This window comes from Melozone crissalis, unplaced genomic scaffold (assembly GCF_028551555.1).
Source record: "Melozone crissalis strain CALT ecotype California unplaced genomic scaffold, PUWL_Pcris_2 ptg000280l_1, whole genome shotgun sequence".
NCBI lineage: Eukaryota > Metazoa > Chordata > Aves > Passeriformes > Passerellidae > Melozone > Melozone crissalis.
The window spans coordinates 147369-164756 of record NW_026536034.1 but is presented as its reverse complement, the minus strand read 5'-3'; the positions used below and the strand labels follow the sequence as shown (position 1 = coordinate 164756).

Sequence of the window (17388 nt, the reverse complement as noted above, 5' to 3'; positions counted from 1 at the left end):
TAAATTCAAAAGTTAGCTACTCTGCTGGTAAAATGCGATTTATTGATGTACTAGTAATACTTTGCCCTCCACATGCTGGTATAAAAATGAAATAGATATTAAATGTTTTTAGTGGAATTTTAATGATACTAAAATTAATTTTGTAAGCTAGGGGGAAATAATATAATAATTATGCAGGTTATTGTCATAAATGTTTGGACTCATATAAGCACATGAAAGCAATGATATTATTTTTGCTCTTTGCAGTGTTGAGAAACCCTGTTTGTAAGTTGTATAGATTCCCTACTTCTGACAACAAGTGGATGCGGATCCGGGAGCAGATGGCTGAGACCACCCTCTCCTTCCACGTTCCTAAAGAACTAATAAATCTGCACATAAAGGAGGACATGAGAAGGTAAGGAAGAGGCAGCAATATAAATTATATTTTTCTGACTTTGAATCATGCAGACGAGGAGCTAAAATATATTTATTTGTAGTATGAAATGGGCACTTTTATAGCTGCTAAGAATTTACAGCTGTAACTGAACAGAATTGATTGCTCAATAGGACTCCAGTGACCTCATAAGTTCTGAGCAATGAACTGTGCTAAAGTGCAGTCATGGCTTTAAACCTGTTAGCACCACCGTTTGATTAACAATTTAAATATTCTGGAACATTAGCATTTTATAAAGGATCAGAAAATGACAGGGGGCTGAGCAACATTGTGCTGTGTTTGGCTATGTGTCTGGGTAGAGTTAATAACATAGACAAACATTATGCCATGAAAAATGACAAGTTTATAGTGAATAAAGGAGCAATGAGGATAAAATGGACATTCCTTTAGCTAATCTAAATTAGTTGGCATAAGAAAAGGATTCCAAAGTAATGTTTGTTTGAAACCCTAACGTTTGGCCTCATAACCCAGAGAGATATCTGAGAATCATAACAATGTGTATGGCCTGGAGAAAAAGGAGAATAGAGAACACAGGTGTCCCAAAAGCCTTTGAATGTCCAATTTGCCATTGCAGTGATTAAAATGGAGCCTGTCCTTGAACCCTTGTAAGCTGTGCTGATAAAATTTGGGGAAACATCTTTTTAAGTAACCCAGGGCTACCCTGAAGACAGTGCCTCCTTCTTCTTCCAGCGATAATGGATGATGTAGAAGATATTGCCTCCTTCCTCATGCAAGTTACTTAACACATAGATGGGCAGCTGGTCTCATGTGTAAGAGTGATGCTGGGACCCAGTGCTGCATTCCAAAGCCATCCTGTGCGCTTTGAGGCAATTCCTTCCTGTTGTGTCACATCCCAAAACAACCTGTTGTGGCTGTTTGTTCTGCAGTATCAAGCTTCTTTTCCTTTTTTTATTTACCCCATCTGTTGCTTCCCTGTGATGTTTATATGCCAATAGAACAGCATGTGGGAGGCTGGAATCTTGATTTTAATAAAGTCACTGGACTGATACATCCTTATGCATGGTGATGATGGGTTATAAAATTCCTATGAATTGTTATAATAGTTTATTTTATTCATTTAGTACTGTGTTTAGGCATTTATGGCCTCATCTTGTTTGAGAATACTTATGGGCAAGGTTTTTGCAGTAAGCAATAAAAATAGATTATACTGAGTCTCACAGTTCATGCACTTCCCATATTTTCATTTGCCTCATGGGTAAGTGCCTTTTAAATGTTAGAGGATTACTTGAACCACTTTTACTACTTCTGCATTATTCTCTCCAAAGGCATAATACAAGTAATAGCCCTTGTTGTTGTATCATATTATAGAATTCACCTCCCTGGACAAACTCCTAGTAAGAATTCACCATGGTGGGGTTTTCTCTTCACCAAAATAAAGATTTGAAAAAGAAACAGAAGTAACAGTGGCACAAAGATTGAGATAAGTGCCTCTGATTTTCCTGACTGCCGGTGTGGTTGAGCTGTTCAAGCCTAGTTGAAAGTGTGGGTGTGAAAGAAAGAGACCAAGTGATTGATGCAGTCTGGAGGAGGAGATAAGACTAACCAAAATGAGCAACACTATGTAGAATACCAGCAGATGGTGGGAACAGGAGCATCTGTGTCATCTACCATCATATAAGAGTGTGGGTTGGAGCTTCTGCTTTGTCTGGCCTTTCTTTTTCAAGAAAAGCAATTGTGGAGATGTGTGTTCTTGTGGAGTCCTTACACTTGTAGTCTAGTAGAACGTGTGAGGAGGATGCTGCTATATTCGGTGTGGGCTCAAGTATTCTTCTCTGTGTCTTTTCCCCTCTGTTAGTATAAAAGGATAAATATTTCTGTCTCAGAAGCCACTTATCATACTCAGCCTGTTTCATTTTTTTTATTGTGGCTTCAATATAGTCAGGCCTGAAGCAATTACCTATAAAAATGTGCCAGTAAGTGTTAATGCTATTCAGTATTCATTAAAAATTGTAGTTTAAATTCCCTTTTCTCGCCATCTTGAGATTGATTGTCTCTTGATAAAACTTCAGTGTTCATTGTTAACCAAACCCTTTCATTTATTGACATGATGCTTTGAAATTTGTAACTTCTAACAGTATTTGACTTTATTTTAACTTTAAGGGAAAGAATTTAAAGCAGGAATGGAAGCAAAATGATCTTAAAGTAGGAAGGGAGAAACAAGTTAAATTTAGCTTATAATTGTCTACACTTTTGTATAATAAAAAGTGTAGTGGATAGAAATTTAAAAGGAACTTAAAGTTTTCATCTCTTAGGAACCATATAAAATCGTATCATGGCTTTGCAAATCCCAGTCTATTCTCCTCACATGCATAGGAAAAGAGGCTTTAAAATAATTTTAAATGTATTTGTTGCCATTTTTGGGGTGGGTAGTTTGCTCATGGGGTTCTGGTGGGGTTTCTTTTGTCTCTTTTTTCTGCTTTGTTTTCTCTTTTTCTGTTTCTAAACAACTGTTCAGGGCATGCAAAGGTAAGCACAACTCACATTGAAGTTTTTAGTTGCCTGTCGGGTCAGGCTCACCAAAACTTGAAATAATTTTGGGAAATTCTGTAAGGAGACAAAAATTGCAACTGTTTTCAAGAGAGTCTAAAATGAGATTATTAGTAGAGAAAGAAAAACATGCCTTTTTTTTTTTCTTTTTTTTCTTTTTTTTTCTTATTGACTCCTCCGTAATAATTATTTGCCTGGTTTGGAAACAACAGAGTGAAAAAGCTATGAGTATTTTATTTCTGGAGGGAATGTTATATTGTTTGTCTGGAGTTTATTGCCTATATATCACAGAAGCATATCTTGTAGCAAAGAAAAATGAGAGTAATTTTATCTGATTCTGTTCTTTAAAAAAAAAAAAAAAATTGAAGTGGTTATCCATACATTTTAAAGTGAACTTTGTTAGGAAGAATAATTCCTGTGCTCCTTTCCTTAGAAGCTTCTAAACTTCCATTATGTATGAATGATTGAGTCATATCCCAAAGCTATAGTTTATATTTACTCCAAAGCTGCTGTTTGATAAATATTCAGAATTTTTAAGCTGTTACAATATTACAGAAGTTTTGCAAATATAATCTGCAGAAATGTCCCCTCTTGTTTTGAATCCTGCTAAGCTCTTTGCTTCTGATGTGTTGTAGTGTGTTTTTAAGTTTCTTGTTTTGTTCCCCCATTTTAGGTATTATTCTCCCCCTGTTCTTTGTAAGATGGTTCTTCCCCCTCCAGTTTTCCCGCCACAGAGTCTTTGGCAGTTATGTTACCACGGTTACCCCTGCCCCCCTTATTTGTCAATCTCCCAAGTTACATAACTGCTCCTCCCTTATCCCACCATATAAGTAAAGTTTTCCTCCTCCCTGGGCCCAGTCAATCACCCCCCACTCCTCCCTGCTTTCGAGAACATTCTTCTCTCTGGGGGTCATAGTTGGCTGGCGTCCCAGGGCCCCTCCTTTGTTCTATGTTTATTGGATAAGTTCTTGTGTCAGTTTTCTTATGTACCTCCCCACATGTTCCCCTATTGGTTAGCTGGGCTTCCCCTCCCGTCTCCACCCCTTCCCTGTAAAACTCTGTCTCCCCCCGTGTTCGGGGCCATTTTGCTGTGGGTTTTTCCACTTGTTGGTTTGCCCTGTGCTGCATGTGGGCTCTTCAATAAACCGACGTTTTACCCCCAGCAAGTGGTCGCCTCCTCTCTCGTCTCGTCCAGCGCGAACCCAAGTCCGCAATCCAGCCCAGCCCGAGGCCAGGACGCCAAGGGGGGCTGGCCTCAGATGCGCAGGGGCGTCGGCCGCTTTACCCCTTCAGCTAGCCGGACTTAGGGCCGTGTACGCCCTCGCGCAGTTTGCCGTCCAACGTGGGGGCCGACGAAGTGGACTTTTGACCACGGACTGGACCCTGCGGAGTTGGGATTTACTTACCCTCTGGACGCCAGACTACCCCGGGTAGTAGCAGGCTTCGTTTTAGAAGCAGCGCTCCCCGGCGGAAGGGAGTCGGGACTCCTCGCACCCTCAGAGGACGACTCCCCGAGACAAGTGACCTTCGCCTGGTTTTTTCTTTGTCGCCGCAGCAGGATTGGTGAGTTCGGGCCCCGTCCTGGGGACTCTCCGGCTTCTCCTCTGCCTTTTTAACTTTCCCTAGGGGTATATGCCCTGCGTTGGGGACCTACCCCCCCGCCTTCTCTCCTTGAGGTTTTTCCTCGCCCCCGCGCCGTTTTTGTTTTCTCTTCCCTTTGGGTGCCGGATTTCCCCAGACGTGGGGCCGCACCCATCACCCAATCTCTTTTTCCCTCCGGCTGTTTACCCAGACTTTGGGGCAGTGGGGGGGGGCAGGGGCCGGCGGCAGGCGGCTCATTGTTTAAGTTCTCGTTGTTTCCCGGGCGTGCGGTTGCGTCATCAGAGGGTTTTCCCCCTTTCTAGCGGTAGCAGTTTCTGCTCTAGAAAGGCGCAATGGGTGCCGGCTTGGGAAAATCCCAGAAGGAGGTTTATTATGTTGTGAAGGGTTTGTTGCTTGGGGGTGGTCAGAAAGCCCGCAAGCAGGAGTTAAAATGTTTAGTTAAGTGGGTATTTTCTAGGTTTCCCGAGGTCTCCCCGGAACGCGTAAAAGAGCCGCGGTTTTGGGCAGCCGTTGTGGCAAAATTAGAAGAGGCCATAAATTCCGGGGAGACAAAACTAGCCACCGTGGCGTATTGCGCGCGCAGAGTTCATGCGACACTCGGCGTGCCTGTGGAGCCTAAGAAATGTCCCGCGGTTTCTGGTTTGTCCCCTCGTTCTCCTCGTTCAGTTGCCCTTGTCCCCCAAACCTTTCCCTCGTCCCGTAGGCATGAGCCCTCGAGGGGGATTTTGAGGGCCGACCAGAGGCAGGGGGTCCATCCTGCCCCTGCTCCCCCTCGACCGGCTCGGCCTCCCCCTTCGAGGAGCCCTGGCCAGGCTCCTTCTCTTCCCTTACCCTCTACCCCGGTCCCCAAGTCCCCGGTTCCAAACCCCAAAGTTGTTCGGTTTTGCGACGACCCTCAAAAGGGGTCCCTTGGTGCCCGAGATGGCGGCGGCCACGCGGCCGCTCCCGCCAGGGCTCTTTCTTCTCCTCCTAACCCTTTCCTCCCTAATGCTAACCCTTTCCTTCCCCTGGATCGAACCTCTTTTTCGGTTGTCCCTCCCCCATCTCTTTCCTCTGCTCCTTCCATTTCTCCGCCCTCCGATCCTCCGTCGGCTCCTCCCCAGGTTCCTCCCCCAGTTCAGCCCCCTGTTTACTCCTCCCCTGCTCCACCTTCATACTCTGCTCCGCCTCCGAACTCCACCCAGGGGGCGGAGAGGGGCGGTGTGCCGCGCCCACTCCCTCGCCCTGCCCCATTGCCAGACTCCGCCTCAACCTCCTCCAACTCCGGTTCCCACGCTCCCCCTTCCGGTTCTCACGCCTTGTGTTCGGGGTGGGGGGGGATGGATGACTGGAAGCCGGGGCAGGCGCCTTTATTGGAAGCCGCTCCGGTTACGTACCACCTCAGCGGGGAGGGGAGCTCTCAGGCCCAGTGGGTGCCTTTAGCACAGGCCCGGATTAAGAAACTGAGCAAGGCGCAGAAGGACTACTCCCGCGGGTCTGAATACTTCCGGGGTATGCTCCGGAATGCCCTTGCACAGGGAGATCTGGTGCTGGCGGACCTGAGGGCCCTTTTCTCTAGTTTAACAAGACCCATGGAGTTTAGGGTCTGGGTGGGGGAATGGAGGAGGGAGATAGTGGAGGTTCTCCCGATTCTTTGGGGGAATCCTTCAGTGTCTCATGACGCGGACGGTTTGGCAATTTCCCAAGAATATCTTTTAGGCGAGGGACAGTGGGCAGAGGGGATAGCTCAAGCAAAGGCCTTGTTCTCGTCTCAGCTTGTAGAGACCGCTAAGGCAGCAGAGCGGGCCTTTTATAAGCTAGAGGTGATGACCTCCCAATGGGAGGACGATGAAGTCCGGCAGGGGCCGCAAGAGCCTTACATGGTTTTTATCGAGCGCCTCTACAGATACGTGGAGGCGCAGGCGACCGGGGACGACGACAGGGAGAAGATGCTCTGGAGGATGGCGTATAGCAACGCCAACCTAGAGTGTCGGAAGGCCATCAGGAGGCTCCCTCGAAGTCCCCGGCCCACGGTGGAGGCCATGATAGAGACCGTGGTAGGCCAGGTATCCTTACCATCGCGGCCTAAAAGAGCCTCAGTGGCTTTTGCGGAGGACCCCGAACCGGACTTCTTTGATATAGAAGCTGCCCCCGTTGCCGGGCCCCCAACACCCGGGTCCGGCAGAAGATCAACAGCCACCCACCCCTGCCACCTCTGTGGCAAGACAGGGCATTGGATGCCTCAATGCCAGATGCGATTAGATTATTTGGAGTATAGAAGGAAGCGGGAAAAGGAGGAGAGTAAGGGCACAAAAAACTAGGCCTGGAGCGCAGCCCCTCCCTGCGCGAAGACAAAAATGCGGCAGGCCACTTAACAACAAGCGGGGAGGGAGGAGACGACAGAGAGCTGCCGTACACACTGCCGGATTTGTCTTACTTAGTACCAGACTTGACACATACCTGTGGTATTCAGCCTACACCTGCGCTTGACACCATGTCCTCTGTCCCTACAGGCTGCAGCTAACTAGGGACTTCTATCTCCCTAGTAGTGACATCCAGCTGGTGTCTGTCGACCTGCAACACCCGGGTCGCTGGAGGAAACTTGGACGTTGCAGGTGGACAGTCGTCGGGGACACAAAGCACACACCGCGAGACATTCACATCGTCCCTGGTCTAGTAACTACCGACCGGGACCGTTTCGCGGTAGGGCTGTACTGTGTCCGACCCCCACTCTTCCTCCCTAAGGGACAGATCATTGCCCAGGCTATTCCGGTTCCAGATAAAGATAATTGGAAGAACTCCGTGGAGAGGACATCGCCTCCGACAGTAGCCTGGGCACAGCTGGTGGGGAGGGAGAAGCCCCGCCTGACTTGTCAGCTCTCGTTGGGAGGGGACAGAAAGATCGTGAGGGGTCTTTTGGACACAGGTGCGGATGTGACGATCATTCCCTCTCAGGAGTGGCCGTCACATTGGGACTTGCAAAGCGCTGCGGGCACAATCTCAGGTGTTGGGGGCCTTCAATTGGCCAATCAATCTAAGAGCATTGTGCAAATTAAGGGGCCCGATGGGCAATTGGCCTCTATACGCCCGTTCGTTTTAGATTATACCGAGCCTCTCTGGGGAAGGGACCTACTAGCCCAGTGGGGAGCCAGAATTGACATCCCAAAGGCTCCCCAGGTTTTTCGGGCAGTGGCCACTGAGGAGCGCCAGACCTGGAAGCTGAATTGGCTGTCAGATAAACCAGTACAGGTCTTGCAGTGGCCACTCAACAAGCAAAAATTAAAAGCGCTCAATGAGCTCATTTAGGAACAGTTACTGAAAGGCCACCTGGTGGAGACAATGTCACCTTGGAACTCCCCAGTGTTTGTCATTAAGAAGCCTAATAAGGACAAGTGGCGGCTCCTGACCGACCTCCGCCAAATTAACGAACAAATAATGGACATGGGTCCTCTTCAGCCAGGGATGCCTTCCCCAGCAATGCTCCCTCAAAACTGGAATTTGGCAGTTATAGATATAAAAGATGGTTTTTTCCAGATTCCCCTGCACCCAGACGATGCCCCGCGCTTTGCGTTCACGGTTCCATCTATCAATCGTGAGTCCCCAGCCAAGCGCTATCATTGGCGAATGCTTCCGCAAGGCCTAAAGAACAGCCCTGTGATCTGCCAATGGTATGTCGCTTTGCTGCTGTCACCCATACGTACAGCCCTCGGGGATGCCGTCATCATTCACCATTACATGGACGACATCCTCGTGTGTGCACCCGACCACAGTCTGCTTGCCCATGCGCTTGACCTGACAACCAATGCGTTGGTTGCTGCAGGGTTCGAGCTCCAGCAGGACAAAATTCAGCGGATGCCACCTTGGAAATACCTGGGCCTCGAAATCACAAAGCGGACCATTGTTCCGCAGAAATTGGCTATTAGGACAAAAGTCCAGACCCTAGCGGATGTCCATCAGCTGTGTGGGTCTTTAAATTGGGTGAGACCCTGGCTAGGCATTTCAACTGAAGACCTAGCCCCCCTTTTCAATTTGTTGAAAGGGGGAGAGGGGCTGAGTTCCCCTAGGGCTCTCACCCCAGAGGCAGGGGTGGCTTTGGAGAAGATACAGAAAGTTATTTTGGCCAGGCAGGCCCACCGTTACCATCCGGGCCTGCCCTTCAAATTTATTATACTGAGAAAATTGCCACATCTCCATGGCGTGATACACCAGTGGGACACCAGTGTAAAGGACCAGGGGCTGGGTGACCCCCTCTTAATTATAGAGTGGGTGTTTCTCAGCCACCATCGGTCCAAAAGAATGACACGGCCACAGGAGTTGGTAGCCGAACTGATCCTCAAAGCAAGATCGAGGATCAGGGAGCTGGCGGGGTGTGATTTCGCATGCATACATATCCCAATTAAATTAGAATCAGGACAACTCAAATTAAAGACCTTTGAAGAACTGCTGCAAACTAATGAATATCTTCAGTTTGCACTCGACAGCTACACCGGGCGCATCGCAGTAGATCGGCCGGCCCACAAATTATTCAATTCGGAGTTTAAATTATCGCTGAAAAAGGTTCAGAGCAGGAAGCTGCTGGATGCCTTGACAGTTTTCACAGACGCGTCTGGAGCATCCCACAAGTCAGTAATGACTTGGAAAGATCCTCAGACTCAGCAGTGGGAGACTGATGTTGTTGTTGTGGAGGGCTCTCCACAAGTTGCTGAGTTGGACGCAGTCGTCAGGGCATTCCAGAGGTTCCCTGGGCCTTCTAATTTGGTTACAGATTCTGCATATGTCGCAGGTGTAGCGTCTCAAGCTGAGTCTGCGGTTCTTCAAGAGGTCACCAGCAAAAGATTATTTGAGTTGCTTAACAGGCTCGTCGAGCTAGTCTCCCACCGCGAGCACCCTTTTTATGTTATGCATGTGAGATCACATACTGATCTGCCCGGGTTTATTGCGGAAGGCAACCGTTGTGCCGACTCTCTGGCCGCGGCTGCTGTTACGCAGGCCCCTCTCCCAGACGTGTTCGGCCAGGCTAAGATCAGTCACCAACTTTTCCATCAGAATGCGCCTGGCCTGGTCCGGCAGTTCAATCTGACACAGGATCAGGCCAAGGCGATAGTGGCCACATGTCCCCAATGCCAACAAGATCAGATGCCTACTGTGGCCTCAGGGGCCAATCCCCGACGTTTGGCGAGCTGCGAAGTGTGGCAGATGGACGTGACGCATGTCCCATCTTTTGGTCGATTGTGTTACGTCCATGTCTCAGTTGATACCTTCTCTGGGGCTATCTATGCTTCTGCCCACACAGGTGAAAAGGCAGCGGATGTGCAGAAGCATCTGCTTCAGGCATTCGCTGTCTTGGGCATCCTTAGGGCCCTAAAAACAGATAATGGCCCTGCGTATACCTCCAAGGAGCTGCGGAGCTTCCTGCAGCAATGGGGAGTAGTCCATACGACTGGCATCCCCTATTCCCCAACAGGCCAAGCCATGGTGGAGAGGGCCCACCAGAGCTTTAAGAAGATCTTATCCCGGCAACAACCGGCGATGAAGGTGGAGACCCCCCACGTCCGGCTGTCAAGGGCATTGTACACGCTTAACTTTCTAAATTGCTCTTTTGACAGCCAAAATCCTCCAGTGGTCCGGCACTTTGGCAGTCACCAGCAGCTGCAGCCTAAAGCCAGGCCACCGGTTCTTGTAAAAGATCCGGAGACCTGGCGGACGGAGGGCCCCTTTGACCTGGTGACCTGGGGGAGGGGATATGCCTGCGTGTCCACTCCCTCAGGCCCCAGGTGGATTCCATCTAAGTGGGTCAGGCCCTTCGTCCCGAAACAGAGGACTAAGAAGGAGGCAGTACCACAAGTCCGGCAAGCTTGTTGGCGTTGGCGGAGGAAACCACACCATCAATCTTTGTCTTTCTTTCCGGATCTTCCCCCAGTTACAGAAGAGCCCTCTCCTCCAGCTTCTCCTCCACCCCTTGACCTCCTATGTCATGTTTCCTCCCATTCACCCCCTGCTCCAGCTCTTACCCCCTGTATGTTTTACTTAAACTGGTTGTTTGGAGAAGAACCATTTTTGTGAATTCGTCATACTTTTACTATCTTATCTCATTTCAGTTACATCTCCCCCATGGCCCCCGTTTCAACATCGCTGACTCCCAACCCTAGCCTGCTAATGGCGATCATGACGACCTGCGAACTCCTTTTGCCACCTTCGGAGCTGTGGGTCATCCCCCAGCGGAAAGTCAACGTCTGGCGTGCCTTGGCTCAATCGTTAGGACAGGACAGTATATGCCTAGACACCGGCGCAGCAGAGGACCCGATGTCGCCTTGTGGGGATCCCTTTCTCTCCAGGCGAGTTTCTCCCTGCCTTCTAAAGTGCCTTTAATGCTATCCTAGCCCAGAGCCTCACTATCCTCCCCAGTTTTGATTCCTCCAACGCCTGGAGAGACGGAGTGAGCAGGCTAGATCCTGCACCCTCCGAGCCCACAGAGTTCCATTTCCTCGGTTCGACCAATGCATCAATTTGCTTTCAGTTTGATTATACAATCACCCCCGTCGAGAGGGGTAGTGAGGTAGTGCTACAGTCCAAGTTAGAATACCAAGCTAAGCAGTGGTGTAAGGCTGTCCTAAAGATCCTCGGCCCCACCACTACCAGACAGACCCCTTACTCCCTTCCCCGAGGCGTGTTTTTAATTGTGGCGACCAGGCGTGGGCAGGCATCCCCTCTGGCCTGGTCGGAAGGGCCGTGCACTTTTGGCCGGCTGACACTGTTTACCCCCAACGTCACTCAAATTATCAATTGGAAGAAGACAAACATCACATCTAAATTGGCTAGACCTAAAAGAGATCTCAAGGATCTCATTGAGGATTGTGATGATGAAATTACTCATTGGTCACACTCAAAATCCATCGCCTTTACCATTTTGTTGCCTTGGGTATCGGTGGTGAAGGCTCTAGGTGAATTGGGCTGTCTAGAGTGTTGGGTGGCTAAACAAGCAAATTTTACTTCGGCCGCGCTCTACGACCTCCTCACAGACGAGGAAATAACAAGGAAGGCGACACTCCAAAACAGAGCAGCAATAGATTTTCTATTGCTGCTCCATCATCATCACTGTGAGGAGTTTGAGGGCCTCTGCTGCCTGAACCTATCCTCTCGAGCCGAGGACGCCAGACATTCCATCAAGAGGCTGCAAGACCTTGTCCATCAGGTCAAGCAAGAAACCTCTGACTGGCTGGGGGACATTTTCAAGGGTTGGGGCCTCAGCGGGTGGGCCAGTTCCATAATAGAATCTGTTTGCAAGGTTGTTCTGAGTTAATTAGTACTTTTAGTTTTCATTATTTTGATCCGCGGTTTGGTCCAGAGACTAATGGTCAGAGATACCTCAGCATCTGTCAACCATGCCGCAGTCCCGTCGGACAAGCCCATTGAGCTGGAAGACCTCTCCTCGGAGGCCGAAGAAGCTACAGATGAGGAAGGGGCGACCGCACCGTCCTTCGACCACCCAGGGGCGGGCGGATTCCAGCTCGAAGAAAGCGAGGCCTGGCCGGACCAGCCGCGAGATCCTGAATTTTAAGTTTCTGTGGACTTCCCGTTCTTTTTATTTTATTTGTTAAGAAACGGGGAGATGTTGTAGTGTGTTTTTAAGTTTCTTGTTTTGTTCCCCCATTTTAGGTATTATTCTCTCCCTGTTCTTTGTAAGATGGTTCTTCCCCCTCCAGTTTTCCCGCCACAGAGTCTTTGGCAGTTATGTTACCACGGTTACCCCTGTCCCCCTTATTTGTCAATCTCTCAAGTTACATAACTGCTCCTCCCTTATCCCACCATATAAGTAAAGTTTTCCTCCTCCCTGGGCCCAGTCAATCACCCCCCACTCCTCCCTGCTTTCGAGAACATTCTTCTCTCTGGGGGTCATAGTTGGCTGGCGTCCCAGGGCCCCTCCTTATTGGATAAGTTCTTGTGTCAGTTTTCTTATGTACCTCCCCACATGTTCCCCTATTGGTTAGCTGGGCTTCCCCTCCCGTCTCCACCCCTTCCCTGTAAAACTCTGTCTCCCGCCGTGTTCAGGGCCATTTTTGCTGTGGGTTTTTCCACCTGTTGGTTTGCCCTGTGCTGCATGTGGGCTCTTCAATAAACCGACGTTTTACCCCCAGCAAGTGGTCGCCTCCTCTCTCGTCTCGTCCAGCGCGAACCCAAGTCCGCAATCCAGCCCAGCCCGAGGCCAGGACGCCAAGGGGGGCTGGCCTCAGATGCGCAGGGGCGTCGGCCGCTTTACCCCTTCAGCTAGCCGGACTTAGGGCCGTGTACGCCCTCGCGCACTGATGTTTTGCAAAAGTAGATTTCAGAAGCTCATTTTGCTTAGCGGAGGCCAAAATCACTTAGTTTTCTAGGTTTTGAATTTGTCATGTTTGCTTTAGTAGGAAACACATTATTAGATTTTTGAAGCTGTATGTATAAAAAATTGCTACTTGGCCTTCATACAGCATTTTCAGCTTATGTGCTTTTTAATAGCACAATTGTTGTTTGACACAGTTACTGGTTGAAGTGGATTTTTAAAGTTATTCAATGAAATAAGTTAACATTAAAGTATTAAAATATTATTAAAAATTTCAACAATTGTATTAGTGTGAACTGTAAACTTTTTCAAAAATGGAAAATACTATGGTTTTTCCACTCTGTTTACTTTTAGAAAAGGCCTTTCATGTAATAATAATAAAGCTTGATACTGTGGAGTATTGTTGATGGAGTTTAGATATAGAAAAGACAACTCTTTTTTCATTCATAACTCAGAATTTTATGGAGTCAACAACAGCAGTGATAAACTGTAAAAAGACCACGAGACATAAATCCAATTTAAATGCTCTGTCTTCTATAATTTCATTAGAAAAAGAAATAGATATAAAGTGAGGTGATGAGACTGTTTTCTATGGAAGTGTCTGCCATATAATCCTGTTTTCTAATGGTTTTGATTTTGCTGGAGTTTAAAATGCAAATAAATTCAGAAATCGTAGTCTTTAAAATTTCCACGCTGTGTATGCTCTAGATTGCTATAGCGCTGTACTCTCACTTTAAGCATTGTTGATGTGTCTTTTTTTGCCACATATTGAAGACTGAATTTTTACTTCATTGATTTGTACATGTTTCTGAGGAGAAACAAATACCAACTTTGTCACCAGTAATGGGGGCAGGATTTGATATTTCTTGAAGACCTATTAAAATTAATATTCCCATTGCTATTGATGTCAGTGGAGTTAACTCTCAAAACTTCAGTTTGAGACCAGCAGCTCCAGGCATGAGCTTAGATGGAGGCAGAGATGTAGTTCTTGGATAGAATACTCTATTCCTATACAGAAGGAGTAGTAAAGTTTTGGAAGCCAGCCAGGTCCAAACATTGTTGCTAAAACTATTAAATCAGACACCATAAATATTAAGGGCGAAAACATTATCGCTGCACATAAACAAAATTGCATACCCTGACAAATTTTACACACTTTGCTGAGAAGGAAGCCCTAAGATTTTAATTGAAAGGGAACCTCATGTTATGCTGCTAAAAACTGGCAAAGAAAATGGTCCCTGAGAATGTTTGGTTTATCCTCTCAAATCCCTTCGTGACAGATTGTTCTTATGCTACAGCATTACCAGTTTGTATTGCTGGAGGAAAGTTTAATTGGTTCAGCTTCAGGAGCAATTAAATGGCAGAAAGTAATAATATCGTTAACATAGACTGTCAGCAAGTCCACGTGTTGTGTCTTTGTTTCCATGTTGATATTTTCAAGAACATGTACAAATGCAATGGTTTAATTCCGCTTCCAGTGCAGTCTCTCTGGTTTTGATTGTCACCTACACCAGGAGCAGAGGTCTGCCTATGGAGCTTGTTCTGACTGCACTGCTCACACTAATGCAAAGCTAATAATGATGGGGAAAGCACCACCAGTGTGTTGCTGTTCCATTTAAGAAGTCATTTTAAGGCTTTTTTGACTAATGGTCAGATCTGCTGCTCACATAAGTGAGCTCTGTGTTCCTGCGCTGCAAGCTCACTGGTCCTTTCCTCCCTCTTTCCACCTCATCTACCCCATTTTTGCTTTTTCTTACATAATTTTTCTGTATGCAAGAACTGTCTTCTGGAAGACTTTTTGGAGACTTCCAAGAATTACAGTGGAACACTCTTCTTGATGCTCCAAGGAAAATAATGAAAGCTGGTTGTGTTGCAAACATTTTCTCCTGCCAAATTCCAGATGTTTGAAGACTGACTGAAGATCTTTTATTTTCCTTAAAAGCAGGTCCCACAAAATGGCTTTGGGAGAGATACAGGAGAAACTTCCTCTGCAAGAGGAAAAACCAAACAGAAAGCCCAAAATACTAAGCTTGTTTGTGCAGGAAATTCAGATGATCTCTATTTCACTCAGGTCAGCTCTCAGGAGTGTACAGGAAAACTGATAATTTACTAAAGGATTTCCTTTTGGATTTCCAGTGACCTGTTTGGTTACCACAGCAGTACTTTTTTGACCTGATGAACACTGGACATGACATTTTAGGGAGCAGGTGTTGGGATTTTTTGTGTATATTTTGTTTTGAATCCTGAAGAAATGTGGTGAGAGCTGATGTGTTGATTAAACTGAATTTGTAGAAACACTGCTAGAAATATGTGTTTATGAAATGTTTATGAAAGTATACAAAGAGTAGTGCATCAAAACAACCATACTGAAAGTTTTGCAGGAAAAAGAAACTTTATATTCTTTCCAATGTTGTTTAATATCTCTTGAGATAAAGTTACTTGCTCTGAGCACAACTCTCTGGAGCCTGGAAGCCTTCTTTCCTTCATGAAAGAAGTGGTATTTCATTTTGAAGGTTACTGCATTTATACCAGATGAGTTTTGAGCACAAAAGTTACTGCATTATCTACTGACATAATTTATTGTTTACTTGTAAAAGAGAGATGAAAAGCAGATCTCACAAGCAGTCCGAAAACGGATTTTATTGCAATTAGAAATCTTTCTGATGTTTTGTAGCAAACTTGTTTTAGATTAATTTGGATGAACCTTGATAGATTAATGAGTTAATTAGCGCCTTCCCTTTTTGCTTTTTGGTACAGGAATCAGGAGCTTAAAGACCTGGGAGAGCTTGCTCCTCACTGGGACAACATGCGCAAAAGTGTAATTGCTCACTGTGATCAGTTGCTGAGCATGTACCAGGACACTCTGGCAGAGCTTGGGAAGCATACAGGTGGGAATCTGTGATTTTATCTGGAACCTTTCAGAGCTTACTAGATTGTTAGCTATAAAATACTGGCATATTCAGTGGGAATAAAATACATAAAAATCTTAGAATCAAAGGATGGTTTGGATTGGAAGGGACCTTAAAGATTATCAAGTTCTAGCCCACCTGGACCAGGTTACTCAAACTCCCATCCAGCCTGGCCTTGAATACTTCCAGCAATGGGGCATCCCCAGCTCCTCTGGGCAGCCTGTTCCAGTGTCTCACCTCCCTCCACATTAAAGAATTTCTTCCTTATGTCTAATCCAGATCTCCTCATTTAAGTTTGAATCTCCTTGTCCTGTCATCACATGATCTTGTAGAAAGTCCCGCTCCAGCTTTTATTGTAAGCTCCCTCCAGGTACTGAGGCAGTAAGGTTGCAATTGCATCAGCCTGAAATCTCTTTCCCAAGCTGAACTGTTCCAATCAGCATCTCTGTGGCCTCCTCTGGACTCACTCCAGCAGGTCTGTGTCCCTCCTGCGCTGGGAGCCCAGAGCTGGATGCAGAGATCTTGGTCACAGAAAAGGAGAAATCCGATTTGAGTGTATTAAAAAAAACCAGTCTCTAACTGAAAGTCACCTTTTTGAAAGCAGTCGGTCAGCTGCTTAAATATTTGGTGGGGGAAAAAGCTCTTGTGTTGCACTAAATGTTGTATAATTATTTCCATTTTGTTGGCAGAAGTGAGGTTTCTTGTATTTATGATTGTTTGTCATCATCAGAATATCCCAGTTCCAATTTTGGCATCTACTGTCTAGCCCAGTATGGCACTTCCTGATTCTGTTTTAAATAGTATCTATATGTATTTTCAATCTTTGCCTAATTAATCTTGAAAGCGCTCCATAAAGTGTCATAAACAAGCCAATAAATACAGATAATGACAGATCCAATGTAATAATTATAACATTCAGGAAGATATTGAGGGGACATTTTGAGATTTTAAAAAACAGACAATATAATCTCTTAAACATAAACCCTGCAAGACCTGTGTTGTGCAAAGTGGCTTTCTAAAGGGTTTATAATGTTAAAGGACCCATCTTAATTGGGTCTTGAGAGAAATAATGTGGTCCTGGGAAACTGAGGTCATCCGGGAGGAGCAAATCAGCACATGTAAAAGAGAAAGGGACATTAATCAGAAAACAAAGCAGTCTAATACAAGATTGTATACAAGATCAGAAAAGCGAGCCAGACATAGATTTGATTTAATACTGTAGTTGAACAAATAGTTACGTTGGGAGCACGTTGAAATTCAAGTACTTCTGAAGTAGAAATTGCTAAGATTAGGGATGTGAGTACAATTTTAATTCAGACTTTTCAGGTCAACATATTTCAAGGCATGCCAAAAACCATTTTGCTGTTCAGTGTAGCCAGTGCAGGTGTCTTTCTTCATCCTAAAACATCGCCTGAGTTTGTGTTGAATTGTTCAGAAGGGCAGATGGCACCTGCAAATAAAATTTCTCCAAAATATGCTCATGCTTCCCCAGCACAATAATCTCACGTTGGGCTTTTTGAGTGATACCCACTTGAACTCAACCAAACTATTTGGGAATTTAGTGGAGAAGGCTGTTAGTAGACCACCTAATTTCTTTTTGAAGTTGAGAGATTGCTGTGGAAGTATGAGGAAGCCACATT

The 17388-nt window shown here is 46.3% G+C and overlaps 1 protein-coding gene across 1 annotated transcript in view; it reads left to right on the top strand.

The window, feature by feature from the left end:
- The first annotated feature begins 329 nt into the window (after positions 1-329).
- The window catches only part of LOC128949760 (type II inositol 3,4-bisphosphate 4-phosphatase-like), an 88316-nt gene continuing 71257 nt past the window's right edge, over positions 330-17388 (top strand). The window contains exons 1-2 of the mRNA XM_054294619.1: positions 330-394; positions 15597-15727. Coding sequence (XP_054150594.1) covers positions 387-394; positions 15597-15727 — 139 coding nt within the window. The 5' untranslated portion in view covers positions 330-386. The remainder of the gene's footprint in view (positions 395-15596; positions 15728-17388) is intronic.